We start from the raw sequence: 17530 nt of genomic DNA, 5'->3' as shown, positions 1-17530 counted from the left end.
TTTTTTTTTTTTTTTTGAAGTGGCCATCGTCAGGCATCTCAGAGGTCATCCAGCCCTGTGGAACAGCCTGCTGAGAGCTTCTCTTATTGCCAGCCTCCTAAACTGCTGAGGGCATCTCTTATTGCCAACCTTCCAAACATTGGGCTGGTATTACTGATTCACTAATAAAGAGATGTTGTTAATCCAGGGTGCTCTGGGTTTTTTTTTTTTTTTTTTTCTGCAATAAAAACCTAAAAAAACGAATCCTTACACTATATAAAAACTTAAGAAAACTTTAGCTGCCATGAAAGCAAACTGGATTTGTCTTGTTTATTACCTGCATTTATTTCAAAGTCATGATTTTTCAGCTTTGCACTGCTCTTCTTACAGGTCTCGGCTGGCCGACTTTGTTACTAACTGTAAGAGCTCCACTCAAACTGCGAGTGGTTGTGTGGGTGATAACTACTCAGCCTGTCTTGGAGCTTATGCAGGGCTGATCGGTAAGTCATCTCTATAGTGCAGCTAATCCTGTATAATAATAATTCTGCACTGTATACTGTAGTATTGCCATCTCTAACCTTTAAATCTCATAGTACATTACTGTTCTTGCAGGGTATGATGTAGCTCTGAACTTCTTGGACTCGGACCCCCATTTACTTTCCATTGGACCCTGGTGTTCTTGTAAGGGTAGCGGAGATCAAGAGACTCAATGTGAACTATATCTAAAAGATTTCACTCAGAACCACTGTCTGCGTGAGTAGATTATATTTTATTATGTGTGGGACTAGGGTTATGTTAAGTAATAAATGGATTTTTGTAAGATCTTACCGTAAAATCCTTTTCTCTTAAGCTCATTGACAGACGTAGTCTTCTTGATTCTCAAGAGCTGGGTTATGTTGTCTCCGCAGGAGTAGGACTAGGCAGAAAGACAAAACGTTCTGGCTCCACCTTAGGGGCAGTCCCTGAGGGTATATCCTCCCTCTCTCTGCTACAGGGAATCAGTTCTGTTCTAAAGCAGTAACAGAGAATTTAACCCAACCCAACTCAATGATAGAGGGGCGGGTACTACGTCTGTCAATGAGCTTAAGAGAAAAGGATTTTACGGTAAGATCTTACAAAAATCCATTTTTCTCTATCGCTCATTGACAGACGTAGTCTTCTTGATTCTCAAGAGCTGGGACATCCAGAAGCAGTGCCACAAATGAGGGGTGGGATTGACAAAATCAAATCCAATCTAGAAGGCCCAACCGGTGCCAAACTAGAAGTTTTAAAGGCTCATTATAAACAAAGAATGAGACTAAAGAAAAATTTTCCAACGGAAAAAACCCTCGAGGTAGACCACTGGTCTCCTCAAATTGCGGCCTGCAAAACCTTGCGGCCAAACGAGGCATCAGACGATGCCATTACATCAACTTTATAATGTTTAGTAAAGGTATGCACCGACGACCAGGTAGCCGCCTTGCACACCTGGACCACTGACGCCTGATGGCGAAAGGCCCATGACGCACTAAGTGCCCGAGTGGAGTGCGCCTTAACAGGGAACGGGGGCTCCCGACCCTTAATAGAATAAGCCTGTACTACCGTCTGTCTGATCCATCTGGAAATGGTCGCGGCAGATGCAGGCAACCCCTTTTTGGGTCCATCTGGGATCACAAAAAGTGAATCCGTCTTGCGAAACGAGTCTGTCGTTTTCAAGTATACCCTGATCGCCCGGACCACATCCAAGGAGTGTAAAGCAAACTCTCGCGGATGACTGGGCTTAGGACACAGGGAAGGTAACACAATTTCTTCATTCAGATGAAATTCTGAAACCACTTTTAGTAGGAAGGATGGATTCGGACGAAGAACCACCTTATCTCTATGAACCACCAGATATGGTGAACGACAAGATAATGCGGCCAGTTCTGACACCCTGCGTGCAGAAGTAATAGCCACCAAGAAGGCCACCTTCTGGGACAACGTAGGTAGAGGAATCTCCCTAATATCTTCAAAGGGAGGTTTCTGAAGAACCGACAACACTAAATTAAGATCCCAGGGGGGTAACGGCGCGTGCACTGGCGGAGCCAGATGTCGCACCCCCTGGATGAAATTCCGCACCAAGGAATGAGTAGCCAAAGGCTTCTGAAAGAAGATAGCTAATGCTGAGACCTGACCCTTGATAGTACTCAAGGCCAGTTTCTGCTCAACCCCTTGTTGCAGAAAAGCTAATATTCGACTAATCGAATAAGACCGAGGACGGAACCCCAAAGGTTCACAGCATGCAATGTAGGACTTCCATGTGCGATAATAAATCTTTCTGGAAGTCGCTTTCCTTGCTCCAACTAGAGTAGGAATAACTGAAGCTGACAATCCCTTGTCCTTCAGCACCTGGGTCTCAATAGCCAGGCCGTTAAAGCCAGCGATCGTAAAGCAGGATGGAAGATCGGTCCCTGAGACAGTAGGTCCTCCCTGAGAGGAAGTCTCCACGGGACGTCCGCCACCAGTCTGACCACGTCGGCGTACCAAGCTCGACGAGGCCAGTCCGGAGCTACCAGAATTACTGGAATTCCTTCCTCCTCTATCCTGCGAAGAAGTCTTGGCAGTAACGCGAGAGGAGGGAAGGCATACATTAGCTGGTATTGCCCCCACGGGGCGATCAGTGCGTCTGCGGTTTCTGCTAGAGGATCGCGGGAGCGAGCCACGAATCTCTGAACTTTCCTGTTGAATCGTGATGCCAACAGATCCACATCCGGGGTGCCCCACCGTAGGCACAACTGGTGGAAAACGTCTGGATGGAGGGACCATTCCCCCTGATCCAGAGTCTGACGGCTGAGATAATCTGCCTGCCAATTCTCCACCCCCGGAATGAACACCGCAGAGATTGCTGGAACAAATCGTTCCGCCCAGCGAAGAATGCAAGCCACTTCTTTGGCCGCTCGGACACTCTTGGTGCCCCCCTGGTGATTGACATAAGCCACGGCCGTGGCATTGTCCGACTGGATCCGAACCGGGCTGCCCTGGAGCTGCTCGGTCCAGTGAATCAGACAAAGTCTGATCGCTCTCAGTTCCAATACATTTATCGGTAACCTGGATTCTTCCAAGGACCAAAGTCCCTGGACAGATAACTGACCGAGAATTCCTCCCCATCCGGATAGACTGGTATCCGTGGTCACTATCGTCCAATATATTGGCAGAAATGACTTTCCCTGGCTGAGCATCGGAGACCGAAGCCACCAGACCAGAGACTCTCTGGTCTGTTTGCTCAATCGGATCTGATTGTCCAGGGATTCCGGATTCCGATTCCATCTGAGAAGAATCTCTTGCTGAAGAATTCGGGTATGGGACTGGGCAAATGGGACTGCTTCGAACGAAGCCACCATCAACCCCAGAACCCTCATGCAAGTCCGAAGGGAAGACCAGCTGTTGGACAGTAACAACTGGACTGCTGATTGAATCTTTCGGAGTTTCCCTACCGGAAGAAAAACTCTTGTCCTGACTGTGTCTAGAATTAGACCCAGATATTCGAGCCTCTGGGTGGGAACCAGAAATGACTTTTGCTGGTTCACCAGCCACCCGAATTCCTGTAAAGAAATCATAGTAATTTCTATGTTTTGTAGCAAGGTCTGAGGAGACTCTGCATGAAGCAGAAGATCGTCTAGGTAACCAAGGATCGATATGCCTCTTTGGCGCAGAAGTGCCAACATTGGGGCCAACACCTTCGTGAAGACCCGCGGAGCCGTGGCGAGACCGAAAGGTAACGCCACAAACTGATAGTGGTTCTCTTCTACGGAAAAGCGTAGAAACCGCTGATGTCCTGCGAAAATGGGAATGTGAAGATAGGCGTCCTTGATGTCTATGGACGCTAGGACATCCCCTGGATGCAGGAAGGCTGCTACTGTGCGAATGGACTCCATTCTGAATCTTCTTATGTTGACAAAAGAATTGAGTGCTCTTAAGTCCAGAATTGGACGCACTTTGCCCTCTTTCCTGGGTATTGTAAATAGGTTTGAATAAAACCCTTGAAACCGTTCTGTCCAAGGAACGTGGACTACCACTCCTTGTTGTAGTAAATCTGTGACTGCTCTCCGCAGATCTTCTTTTTTTTTTTAAAGGTATTTTATTGAACAAACAAAACAATACAGAACAGAGAAATAATCAGAACCATGTCAGTTGAGGAGCCAAAAAAAGACACACACAAGACTCCATTTCACAACAAAAGCCATGACAAAAATAACATACATAGCTGTCAGCCGTACCATTAGTACAAAACCCTAGTCAGAGACTGAAGAAGCAGTCCGGTCAGAGTCCACCCAAAAAGACCAAATTTTCCGGAACTTCCTGGGGCAGCCTCTGGCCTCATACGTCATTTTATACAGAGGCAATGCCTGATTAATGAGAGCAATCCATAATGGAACGTCAGGGGGAGCAGTAGACTTCCATCTAGTAGCTATAGTCTTCCTAGCATAAAAGAATGTCAAGCGGAGAAACAATTTAGTACGAGCAGGGACGTCCTCGTCATCCACATAACCCAGCAGACAACGAAGGGGGCTACAAATATTGGATAACTGAGAGATATCTGCAATAAAAGCTGTGACTTCCGACCAAAAGGCCCGGACAGGCGGACAGTCCCAGAACATATGAAAAAATGAACCATCAGCAGCATTACACTTGGAGCATAACGGAGAAGGCAATGTACCCATTTTGTGCAGGAGTACTGGGGTATAGTACGCCCTGTAGAGAAGCTTCAATTGGATAACCCTATCCCTAGAGGAGATAACAACAGGTATTTGTTCCGGAAGGACGTCTTGCCACACCTCATCCGACAATTCCGGAATATCCTCCCGCCACTGAGACTCAACCACCGCGAGCCGTTTGGAGTGAGAATGTAAAAGTCGAGTATAATATGTAGAGACCAGCCTCTCATGTGAAGAGTCAGAAAGAAGGTTTTCCAAGGGGGTCGGTTCAAGCGAGACATCACGGAGGCCAAACTGTGCGGCCGCCGTGTGTCTCAATTGCAAGTATCGGTAGTAAGCCGTGGAGGGCAGACCAAAGGTAGATTGCATGTCCGCAAAGGACCTGAAGGTTCCCCGGACATACAAATGAGAAATAGATTTCACCCCTAAGCGGGACCAGAAAAGGCCATCATCCCGACTAAAGAACTCCTTCAGCCGCGGATTGCTCCAAAGGGGGGCATTGGGAGAATGCAGCTCCGGAGGGTCGGAACCATCCAAGGCCGCAGCCGCGAAAATCCGCAGGGTGACAGAAACAAGAGCAGTGTTCGGTCTGCCCATAACGGACCTTCGATGTACCAAGTTTTGCAGTGACTCATAGGAGGTGAAAATAGCCGCTTCCAATGAAGCCGCAGCATTAGCATCCTCCGGGTGGAACCACCAATGAGCGTGGGCCAATTGAGACGCGAAGTAGTATAGACGCAAGTTAGGCGCAGCCAGCCCGCCCGCGAGAACCGGCAGCTGCAGAGCATCCCTGGCCACACGCGCCGCCCGACCCCCCCAAATAAAGGAAGTCAGGAGCGAGTCAATGGCCTGAAAGCGGCGCTTAGGGACATATACCGGGGAATGGCTGAGCACATACAAAAAACGGGGGAGAAAAATCATTTTAAAAATATTGATCCGGCCTAGCACCGTGAGGGGAAGCGTAGACCAAAGCCGCAGTGAGGACCTAAGACGGGCAACCAGGGGATCCAGGTTGTTGGAAAAGAATCGAGACAAGGGGAGCTGAATCTCAATCCCCAAATATCGAAACCGATCCACAACCTGGAGGGGACAAGAGGCAAGGGAAGGGGGCAGAGCCTGGGGATCCAGGGGGAACAGCGTGGACTTACTCCAATTCACCCTGAAACCAGAGAAGTGACCAAAGCGTTCGATAACATTCAACAGAATAGGGAGGGAGTGATAGGGATCCGCCAGATATATCAACATATCGTCCGCGTACAGGGAGACCTTTTCTTCCAAGCCATTGATCACAAAGCCCGCAATACCCTCACAAAGGCGGATCTGCGCAGCCAAGGGCTCAATGGCCAGGGCAAACAACAGCGGAGATAGCGGACACCCCTGCCTGGTGCCCCGAAAAATGGGAAAGGGGTCCGACACAAAACCGTTCACCCGAAGACGAGCACGAGGCAGATAATACAGAAGGCGGACCCAATTTATAAATCCGGGCCCAAAGCCAAATTTCGCCAACACTTCCAATAAATAAGGCCATTCCACGGAGTCGAAAGCCTTATGAGTGTCCAGGGTCACAACGACCCTGGACCCCACAGAGGCATGGGTCGTCTGAAGGTTAGTAAAAAGTCTACGCAGATTGATCGATGTAGAACGGCCAGGAATAAATCCCGACTGATCCGCACCCACCAAGTCCGTGACAACCGTATTCAGACGCCTCGCGAGGACTTTGGCGAGAATCTTGACATCAGTATTAATAAGCGAGATCGGGCGGTATGACTCACAGAGAAGGGGGTCTTTACGTGGCTTGGGGATGAGCACAATGAGAGCTTCTGTCATAGAGGGTGGCAGACGTCCCTCCTTCAGAGCACAATTGAACACAGTCAGTAAATGGGGGACCAGCAATTCTCTATAGTGCAAGTACCATTCGATAGGAAAACCATCCAGGCCAGGTGTCTTATTGTGTGCGAAAGTGGCTAGGGCCTTGTTTATCTCATCCGCAGTCAGGGGCGAATCCAGAAAACTAGATTGGCCGGCCGACAACTTAGGCAAAGTAATATCATATAAGAAATCATCAAGTTCAACAATGGTATAATGAGCTCTAGATTGGTACAAGGAGGAATAAAAAGCAACAAAACTGGCCAGAACATCGGGGGTTTGTTCCACAATGACACCGGCGTGGCTGGTAATCCGAGGGATGACACAGGGCTGGTATTCCGGCCTAGCCAAATAAGCCAAGAGGCGACTGTTCTTATCGCCCAGTTCAAAAATGCGCTGATTTTGATAAAGGAGTTTCTTCTGTGTACGCTCCACAACCACCAGATCCAAGTCCCGAGCCCTGGCCCGCCAAGAGGCATGGTGCTGGGGAGTAGGGTCATCAGTATATTGTCGTTCAGCCGCATGCAGCGCCAGTTCGGCGTCAACCAACTTAGTCTGGCGAGCCTTCCTGGCACCGCCCACGGCAGACGAAAAGGTACCTCTCATGGTCGCCTTAAAGGCCTCCCAGGTCAACAATTCAGATCCAGCTTGTTTATTGAGTGCCCAATATGAATTCATCTCCGCCAACCCCTGGTCAGTCACTGCCTGGTCCGCCAGCCACAGGGGGCTGAGCCTCCAGAGTTTATAATTAGGGGGGGACCCCAAGGCGAGATCCACCAGTAAAGGGGAGTGATCCGATACTGCGCGGGGCAGATACCTGACACCCGAAAGAAGACTTAGCAGTTCCCGAGGGAGCAGGCAGAGATCAATGCGGGACAATGTATTATGGGAGCTGGAATAACAGGAATACTCAGTAATCCCCCCATGTTTCCATCTCCAGGCGTCCAGGAGATCCAATTTGTCCAAGTAGGAGCATAAAGGAGTTGGTGCGGAGGATACAGCTCCAGACCTGTCCAGAGCAGCATCGAGGACCGTATTAAAGTCACCCGCCATAATAAGGGGACCCTCAGCCATTTCCAAGACCAGACCCAGCATACGGTCAAAAAACTGTCTAGTAAACGGCGGAGGGACATAAACGTTAACCAGGGTATAGGGCTTACCCAGAAATTCGAAGACAAGAATAATAAAACACCCCGAAGGGTCAGTCTTCAAATGCTTGATGGTGACAGGGGCTGATTTTGCAATTAGAATCGAAGTACCTCGAGCATACGAGGAATACGTAGAGTGTAGCGCGTACGCCACATGTGCCCTCTTTAGGGCCATCACCCTGGACCCCTGGAGATGGGTTTCCTGCAATAAAACAATGTGTGGGTTATGACGTTTTAAATATTCGAAAACCAGAGAACGCTTGACTTTAGAATTTAGCCCCCTGACGTTCCAAGAGACTAAACGGAGAGTAGACATAGAGATATGTTAAAAATCAGCGTTGGTGACCGGGGGGGTCCCAAAAAAGGGGGGGAGGCCCCCCCCCGAGCACCAAGACCTCACAATATGGCAGGCAAAACCACTGGCAGGCAATATGCATAGGAGGAGAAGGCACAGACATGAACCTAAATATTATCAAGTACAGCAAGGCAGAAATGAAAATCGTAGCACCTAGGCGTAAAAAAAATCCCTGATAAGAGTCCAAGAAGACATGACGGAGTAAACGCAAATCAAAAAAAGGGGGGAGAGACCCCCACAATCCCAGATAAACACAAAAACAGTAGTAACCCAACACCCGTCCCACCCTAACCCACCCGGCCCTCAGTCCCCAACAGTTGAGAGCTTGAAATCCCATAACCAAAAAACAGTGCAGTTCAGGGAAACGTGGATCTGCTCGTCCTAAAGCAGACAGGAATGGTAGCAAAAAAGGAAAAAAAGGGGGTGAAGGGGAGCAACCATCCCCAAAAATGCCCTTCCAGAGGAACAAGGAGGGTCCCCCCATTCAGGAGGACACCCGACAATCACAAAAAAAAAGTTGTAAGAAGGATCATAGAATATAACGGTGCATCCCAACGACATCCAGGAGGAAGAAAGGGAAACCTAGCAGCAGTTGCAAGACACAGGCCAGCGATCACCGACGAGGAGACCTATGATCCTGGGAGGGAGGGGAGCGGCGTCCCAGGGAATCCACCCACTGCGCAGCGTCCTGAGGATCCTGAAAAAAGTGGGCTTTACCTTGATAGATGACCCTCAAACGAGCCGGGTACAGGATACTATACGGCAATTGTAAATCCCGCAGTCTCCTCTTAACTGCCATGAAGGAGGCCCGCTGTTTCTGGGTCGCAGCAGAAAAATCCGGGAAGATAGATACAGCGTGGTTATTATACAGGATTCGACCCTTGTCCCTAGAGGCCCGGAGCACAGCCTCCCTATCACGGAAGTGCAGGAGCTTGATGAGAAGAGGACGGGGTGGGGCCCCGGGCGGCAAGGGGCGCAATGGCACTCTATGCGCCCTTTCAATGGCAAACAAGGGGGAGAAAACTTCCTTCCCAAAAGTATCGATAAGCCAATGTTCCATGAATGATTCAGGATTTTTACCCTCCGATCCCTCCGGAAAGCCCAAAAAACGCAAATTATTGCGCCTGAGGCGGTCCTCCATGTCCGTTAGCTTGTCTGTAGTAGCGACATGGCCCCTCTGTAACTCTGACACAGTGGACTGCATGGGGCGGTGGGCATCTTCCATGTCACTAATACGCTGCTCCGCGTTGCCCACCCTGTGGCGAAGGTTGTGCACATCCTGTTTGAGAAACGACATGTCCATCTGTACAGACTCAATCTGTGAGGCAAGTGAGGTCTGACAGTGCTGGATAGCGTCCATTATGGCAGACAGGGTAGGTTCGGGCCTATCCACAGACAGAGCAGGCTCCGAGGGTACGGGGGAGCCCAGGGGAGGAGAGAGAGCATCACTTACAGTCACCGCCAGCCGAGACGATCCAGGAGAGATCGCTTCCCCCTCCACAGAGGCCGATGCCATCCGCACAGCCGAGGAGCGAGCGATCTGGGAGGAAGGGCCCGCAGCACGCGCCGGGCCGGCGCCATCTTGGGATCGTGGCAGCGTGAGGTCCGGCGGGCGGACACCGAGTGCTTCTGGACCGGGAGGACCGATTTTGACCATCGCCGCGGGTGCACCGGGATATCAGGAGACAGGAGACGTCGGAATCAGGTGAGTAGGATGTCGGGTTCCAGCAGGATCACGGAAGGATCAGGGCAGATAGGACAGAGCTCCGGAGCCGCGCTGCTTTCACATCCGAGTTCCGGCCACGCCCCACCTCCGCAGATCTTCTAAACGATCTGAGGATAGTCGGATATTGGAAGGGAAGAATCGCGCCGGTGGGAGAGATCGAAACTCGATCTTGTACCCTGACCTTATGACTTCGCAAACCCATTTGTCCGGGATTCTGGAAAGCCATGGATCCGGGAACCGGCAAAGACGTCCCCCCAACCCAGTTATGGGTGGGGGCGCACCTTCAGGCTTTGGACGGTTTATCTTCAGGTCTGGAGGGGGCGGGCTTTTGCTTGCCCGACCAACGACCCCTGACGCCTCCTGCAGGAGCTTTGGAGGACTTAGTTTTTTCACCCGCGGGACGGAAAAACCTCTTGTGAGCAGAAAAAGAAGGCCCTCGTCTTTGACGAGTTCCTTTACCTTTAAAATTTTGCGGTAAAAAGGTGCTCTTTCCACCCGTGAGATCCTTAATGATCTCATCTAAGTTGGCTCCAAATAGACGCTCTCCTAAAAAGGGGATATTAGCCAACCTTTTAGCCACAGTGTACGCCTGAGAACCACTGCTGAGACTGATGCTCGTGCCAATAATGGAGTGGCGTCTAACGCCGCATCACACACAAACTGTAACCCCTGTATCATTTGTTCCAACAAATCTGATACCGCCTGAGGGACCTCTTCTAAGTCCCGGCGTAACCACTTGGTCCATTCAGTTACAGCCTGCGAAACCAGACCAATAGCTATTATAGGTCGGAAAGCTGATCCAATCAAGGAAAACATGGTGCGAGACATAGCTTCTATCTTGCGATCCACTGGATCTTTAAAAGACGGAGCGTCTTCTAGAGGAATAACCGTGGCTTTATTCAATCTAGCAATTGGTGAATCCACCACAGGTGGTTCTGTCCATTTCTTAATGAGGGTTTCCTCAAACGGATAAGGCCTGTCAATGCGTTTAGAAATAGTAAAAGTGCGTTTTGGCAGACGCCATTCTTCTTCGATTGGATTGCCAAAACATTTGGGCAATGGAAAAACCTTCGCCACTTTGATGCGTTTTTTAGTCCCAAAAGGGATTTCAGTTTCAGCTATTTCCGATGGAATACCCTGTAACCTTAAGGTTTCTTGAACAGATACAATGAGTGCGTTTACCAACGCTTCCTCTCGGGCTATGGCGGATGCCGAAACATCCTCCTCACTGTCTGAAGAGACAGGACCCGAGACACCAATCCCAGATGAAGTACCTGCAACTGCAGAAATAGGCTCAGAGTCTGAATCCGAGGTTTCAGATAATAAGGGGTTAGGCGGGGGTCGCTTTCTTGCGCCCTGTCCCTGACAAGCCACTTCCACCCGGGACACAAAAGTTTCCATAATAGCTGACAATGATTCAATTGTCAGTGGGGTGCTGGAGGATCCCGCAGACCCCTCGAGGGGATCCGGAGGAGATACATGAGTGGCAGGGTCCATGTTAATTCAGGACACCTTTGCCAGCAAAACAAAAAAACTTTTTCTTTTTTTTTTTTTTTTTTTGTGTGTCTCCCCCTAGCGCAATAGCGCCCCTCAGAGTACCTGCTTCTCGATCCCACAGAGAGAGAGAGGGACCCCCAAGGCTCACCAACCGATGCAGTGCAGTTTCCAACCAACTGCAGTCAGCGTCTGTCTTACACAGACTGGAAGGAGCTGTTGCTTTTTCCCGGGTAGAAGGACGTGGCTCCGCCCCCTGTGTACGCCTTCCGGCGTTCCCAGCTCTCCACGAGGTAGCTGGGCTCACAAAACATGGCCGCCCCCATAGAAGAGACATAAGACTCCAAAAACATGGCGGCCGGCGTGACCTGAGGACATACATGCACTTGGTCTACGGCAAAATGGCGGCGGACCGCCGAAATCGTTTTCCCAGCACATCCACCTGCATCTCTGCTAAGAGGCGATATATGGATCTACAGGAGATACACTACAAATAAGGTAGGATTATACCTCCTATGTCTGCTGTAATGTTACAGTCTGCTGGGTAGAGTGTTAGCTCTCAAACCAAGTCCACTTCCCACAAACACATGCTGTATTACAAGGGGGACTTGTAAGTATCAGATATATACTGACCATATATGGAGGGGCCCATAATACATACTGCCTCATAACGAGGAAAAAAGGGAACGTTTACTCACCATACCGAACCGACAGGCACCCTCTCTTCACAATACCCTCTCCACCGGGGTGGGGGTTTGTGGACCACTCCGGACGCCTCGACTCTCTGGTTCCTGGCGTCCAAGCGAGACTTTTAACTCGCAAGGTCAGTCCCTCCACTGGGACTCCGTCGAGGCCGACCCAGCGCGGAGCTCTGGTCTGCACGCGCTTGTAGGCAGAAAACCAGGGTGACCACTGGATCTCAACATCCAGCCCGTCGCCCGGCCCCGCATACTTACTTGAATGTGTCGCGGCCGACCAAGCGCAATGCCATGGTCTGCGCGCGCTCGTAGGCCGGCTGGGGTGACCACAAGTGTCGCCCAGTCCGGCATTTTTGCTTGAAGATCTCACAGGAAAAACACTGGAGAAAAACTACCTAAAAAATGTCTTTTTCTTAAAGAAAAAAGTCTTGCCAGGACCAAAAGATCCCAGCAAGGAACTTAGGTCCTTACTCCTGACTAGACAGAAAAAAACTGATTCCCTGTAGCAGAGAGAGGGAGGATATACCCTCAGGGACTGCCCCTAAGGTGGAGCCAGAACGTTTTGTCTTTCTGCCTAGTCCTACTCCTGCGGAGACAACATAACCCAGCTCTTGAGAATCAAGAAGACTACGTCTGTCAATGAGCGATAGAGAAATAAAGGTTTTGTAGAAGGACCTGTTAAAGTTTTATTTGAAAATAGAAGACAGGAGCAAAAAATTCCTGCTTCTAGTTCAAGGACCTGGTAGACTTGCCTCCATTCACACCTAGTAAGTGCTTATGGAAGCTGTTTATACGGGTGGGTTTTTTGTGCATTTTGTACATCTTTGTCTGTGTATATGCATGTTTTTCGAAGTGTTTTACAAGCATTTTTTCATGCTCCTGGGTGAAAGGAATGGAGGAGGTGAGTAAAGAAAAAAGGAGTGGAAAGATGTGTGCACAAACATGCAAAACTGCGTGTGTCACGTGTTGACAGGCCCTTTTATTGTTTGGGGTGTTCCTTCTCACCATTTCTGGTTGCATTCTTTATAATATAAAATAAGCACAATAACAAACAGGAAAGGTGGGAACCCCTCATAATGACCACAGCAGGTTCAAACCCATTTTTAGGTGGTTTACCTCTCTAGAATCTTTCAAATGCTGAAATAATAGCTTTGGGAAGGCTGGCTCTTTAATAAACACAGACATCTGAGTTGCCTACATTGCCAAATATATATGGAAGCCGCAAGCTATGCTAAAACATCTGTGATGTGATCTGATCTAACTCCAATCTATGTAAGTGCTTATATTTGGATATGTATTGTAATAAATTGACAGTCAGGTTGCTTTTAGGTTATCCCATTCCACCTTCAGGGCATAGATCCCAACTGTCACTGATTTCAAGGGACTGTCCCTGATTTAGAACAAATTTCCTCTTTTCTCCTAACACAAAAAAGAATAATTGCCCAAGGGACTTTAATGAGTAACACCCTAATACCGCATTCACACTGGTACGACTTGGACCGTGACTTGTCAGCCTGACAAGTCACAGTCCTCACACTCCCATTGTGTAGTACAGGAGCCGTTCTAATAGGAGCGAAACAAGTCGCTCCGACTTAGAAAAAGGGTCCTGTACTACTTCGGGCGACCTGGAGGCGACTTGCATTGACTTCCATTATGTGAAGTCCGTGCAAGTCGCCCCCTAAGTCTGAGCAACCTAATGTGAACGGAGGCTAACACAAAGAAAAAATAAAATATGTATATAAAATATACAAAAAAGTTTTTTTATCGAAAACCAACGGTGTAACATACATTTAAAAACATAGTCATTTACAATTGCCAACCATAAAGAATGCAAGAGTAGACAACACAAGAACAATGAGATAAGACATTTTCCATCAAAAAGTAATAATCTATGCTGAAAATTTCTCTACGCGTTTCATGTGGTCACAGCTCGCTTTCTCAGGAGAAGCACAGAAGAGGATCTAAAAATACCAGTCTAAGGTATATTGAGAAGACACTTTCAATGTTTATGATTCTCCATGGTTTACTATGTAATGGTAAAGATCTTTCGCAAGTAATTGTTATGTAAGTCCGGATTTAGGGTTTTTTTTTTTTCTTTGCTTCTAATTTGTCTGGTATTTTTAGATCCTCTTCTGCACTTACAAATACTTGCGAAAGATCTTCACCATTACATAGTAAACCATGGAGAATCATAAAAATCGAAAGTGTCTTCTCAATATACCTCAGTCTGGTATAACTATAACTTTCCTCAGGAGATGCAGTGCCTGAATCTCCTGTACCAAGCTCGCAGCACTGCATCTTCTGTACTATGCCCGCAGCACTGCCTCTCCTGTACCATGCCCACAGCCCTGCATGTACCATGCCCACAGCCCTGCATCATGCCCACAGCCCTGCATCTAATACACCACGCCTGCAGCCCCTGCATCTCCTGGACCATGCCCGCAGCCCCTGCAACTCCTGCACCATGCCCGCAGCCCCTACATCTTCTGCACCATGCCCGCAGCCCCTGCATCATGCTCGCAGCCTCTGCATCTCCTGCACCATGCCCGCAGCCCCTGCATCTCCTGTACCATGTCCACAGCCCCTGCATCTCCTGCACCATGCCTGCAGCCCCTGCATCTCTTGCACCATGCTCGCAGCCCCTGCATTATGCCCGCAGCCTCTCCATCTCCTGTACCATGCCTGCAGCCCTGCATCTCCTGTACCATGCCTGCAGCCCCTGCATCTCGTGAACCATGCCGGCAGCCTCTGCAACTTTTGTACTATGCCCGCAGCACCGCCTCTCCTGTACCATGCCCACAGCCCTGCATGTACCATGCCCACAGCCCTGCATCATGCCCGCAGCCCAGCATTTACTGCACCATGCCTGCAGCCCCTGCATTTCCTGCATCAGGCCTGCGGCCCCTACATCACCTGCACCATGCCCGCAGCCCCTGCATCTCCTGCACCATGCCCGCAGCCCCCGAATCTCCTGCACCATGCCCGAAGCCCCTGAATCTCCTGCACCATGCCCAAAGCCCCTGCATCATGCCCGAAGCCTCTGCATCTCCTGCACTATGCCCACAGCCCCTGCATCTCCTGTACCATGCCCACAGCCCCTGCATATCTCTCTTATTTGTTACAAATATGTTTTTCCTCTTTGTGTAAGTTTAGGGGACCAGGGGGCGAGGGGTGAGGATGGAGGGGGCGCCACAAGATTAGCTCGCACAGGGCGCCTGAACACCTAAGACTGACCCTGCTTCAGACTGACTACTTTTCAAAAAGGGTCATTTTGGGGGTATTTTTATTGTCCTGGCAAAAAAGGACCTAAAAAAATACATAATGATTGATCAATTTTTAAAAATACTGTATATACTGTACTATAGTTTGTAGACGCTATAACTTTCACACAAACCAATTAAAATACACTTATTGGGATTTTTTTTTTACCAAAGACATGTAGCAGAATACATTTTGGCCTTAATTTATGAAGACATTTGATTTTATTGGATATATATTATGACAGAAAGTAGAAAATATGTGACACAACGCACGCGCACCCCTTCTTTTTTCCTTTATTTTGCAAAAAATAAAAAACCCAGCGGTGATCAAATACCACCAAAAGAAAGCTCTACTGAAAAATGATAGATATTTCAGCTGCGTACAGTGTTGCATGACCACACAATTGCCAGTTAAAGTAGCACAGTGCTAAATAGCAAAAAATGGCCTGGTCATAAAGGGGATAAAACCTTCTGGAGGTCAAAAAGTTAAAAACTTAAGTTAGCCAGTAAAGAGTATCCCATTAATTCCAAACTTTCTGTATAAATCAATTGCTACCATGGTACAATATTCCTAAAACTTCTCTGTAATATAAAAGAAACATACGATACAGTTAATGTATAAATAAGATTGATTGCATCCGTTAAACTTGAACTGTCTGTATATATGGAGAACGCATTAAAGAATACTAACAGCTTATTGCTATAAGCCCTTGAGATGCATTCATCCTGATCTAAGTAACATTGATCTTTCTGGTAAATGGATGGGTAAATAAATCACTGTACACAGGGGCACAACAGGCAACGAGGAATGGACAGAGAGAAACATGCTCTGACATGGATCTTCTCTAGAATGTTTACATGGATGATTTATTTAGCAAACTTTTAAATGATATTTGAAGATCAGATAAGAATCCTCTAGTCTGGTGTTACAAAGTGGCTATATACACATTTAGAAAGTACAGTATATGTTTAAAAATCCCATTGGCTACAAACTAGTTTGCTAAAACTTTTCTCTTGACTTTCTAGAAAATGCAATACAAGCCTTTGGTAATGGCACAGATGTTGTACATAAACAGAGCCGCCCAAGAACCCCTCACACCACCGTCTCTTCCAGGGCTGAGAGGAGAAACCTTCTGCCAGACAACCAGAGTGACAGCAATACCCTCTATGAGGTCAACCCCGCTATGTGCAACTCTCTCCAGGTAAGAAGCACATAGATCACTGAAGAGATAAGGGAGCAGGTTGTCTGACAGATGCAAAGGAAAATGTTGGCAAAGCCATTAAACTCCTTTTAGGTTGCCTCTTTCTTGCTGTTCACAAAATCACCTCTACCATTGTATGCAGTCTAATAGGTCAAAGAGGGTTTCAAATGAAAAATCCTTAGGTGTCCAAAGTCTTTATTGTTCAGGTGGTTACAAAAAGCAGAGAAAAGCACAGTCAACACATATTGAGGGCCACACAATCGCCTTTTGACCTGTTATACTTAGATTTCCCAGTTTCTTGTTCTTTCGGGGGATCTCCTTTTTTGCGTTGAGGTGCCTAATACTGGTCAATAGGGCTCAAGTAATGACTTTGTCCACATTTTGATAACTTGTGAAAATCCGTGTGCAGTACTCCTCTATTATTACCTCTTGGACTATTGTAAGCGGTATGCTTTAAAAATCTGATGTATGTCATTTCTGGTTACAGGACATGAAGAATGCCAGCTCCCCGGAACTCACAATCTGTGTTTCTGAGGTACAGCATCATTTTTTTACCTTTGTAACTGAAACCACATTGACTTTTCTTTTTTATCAAAGCTTTGCATAGTTATATAACTTGGAAGACTCATACCCTTCAAGTTTACCCTTCCACAGCTCCTGCAGCTTCTGTCCAGAGGAAGGCAAATCAAAACCCTTTGGGTTGGAGGGAGGATTCTTCTCTTTTTTTAAAGCAGCTTCCTGTGGGCAAATGAGAGCAGGGAGAGGGGGTCCTCCCACTAAGAATAGTCCTTCTCAGTACCGTCAACTGCTGGGGAGTGAGGGTGGATTGCCCCTTTTTCCTTTCTCTTCTTGTCATGTGACATATCATTTGACCAGAGATGGGAAGTAGAAGGAGAAGCTGCCTTCATTCTAGGCTGAGAAGGTGCTCTGAAGAGGACCTCTTCTTTCAAATTAATAAAAGATGCTGAGGCAGTCCTCTTTGGACTGACACTACTTACATTGCCATGTTTTTTTATTTATTGGCACCAATGGAGTAGAAAAGGGTTAGATCTTTTGTCAGGTTTATATTTCTTTCTGTGGTGCCTCTGTGGACATTCTCCATAGGTACTGGTCACTAATTAATTTTAAA

General features: G+C 48.0%; 1 protein-coding gene across 1 annotated transcript in view; it reads left to right on the top strand.

Annotated features, from left to right (window-relative positions):
- The window catches only part of GFRA2 (GDNF family receptor alpha 2), a 184297-nt gene that overhangs the window by 160262 nt on the left and 6505 nt on the right, over nucleotides 1–17530 (top strand). The window contains exons 5-8 of the mRNA XM_082255379.1: nucleotides 370–479; nucleotides 592–732; nucleotides 16226–16401; nucleotides 16889–16936. Coding sequence (XP_082111505.1) covers nucleotides 370–479; nucleotides 592–732; nucleotides 16226–16401; nucleotides 16889–16936 — 475 coding nt within the window. The remainder of the gene's footprint in view (nucleotides 1–369; nucleotides 480–591; nucleotides 733–16225; nucleotides 16402–16888; nucleotides 16937–17530) is intronic.

This window comes from Pelophylax lessonae (assembly GCF_965119305.1).
Source record: "Pelophylax lessonae genome assembly, chromosome: 4".
NCBI classification, from domain to species: Eukaryota; Metazoa; Chordata; class Amphibia; order Anura; family Ranidae; genus Pelophylax; species Pelophylax lessonae.
The sequence above is the reverse complement of the archived record's forward strand: the minus strand, read 5'-3'. Positions and strand labels throughout refer to the sequence as shown.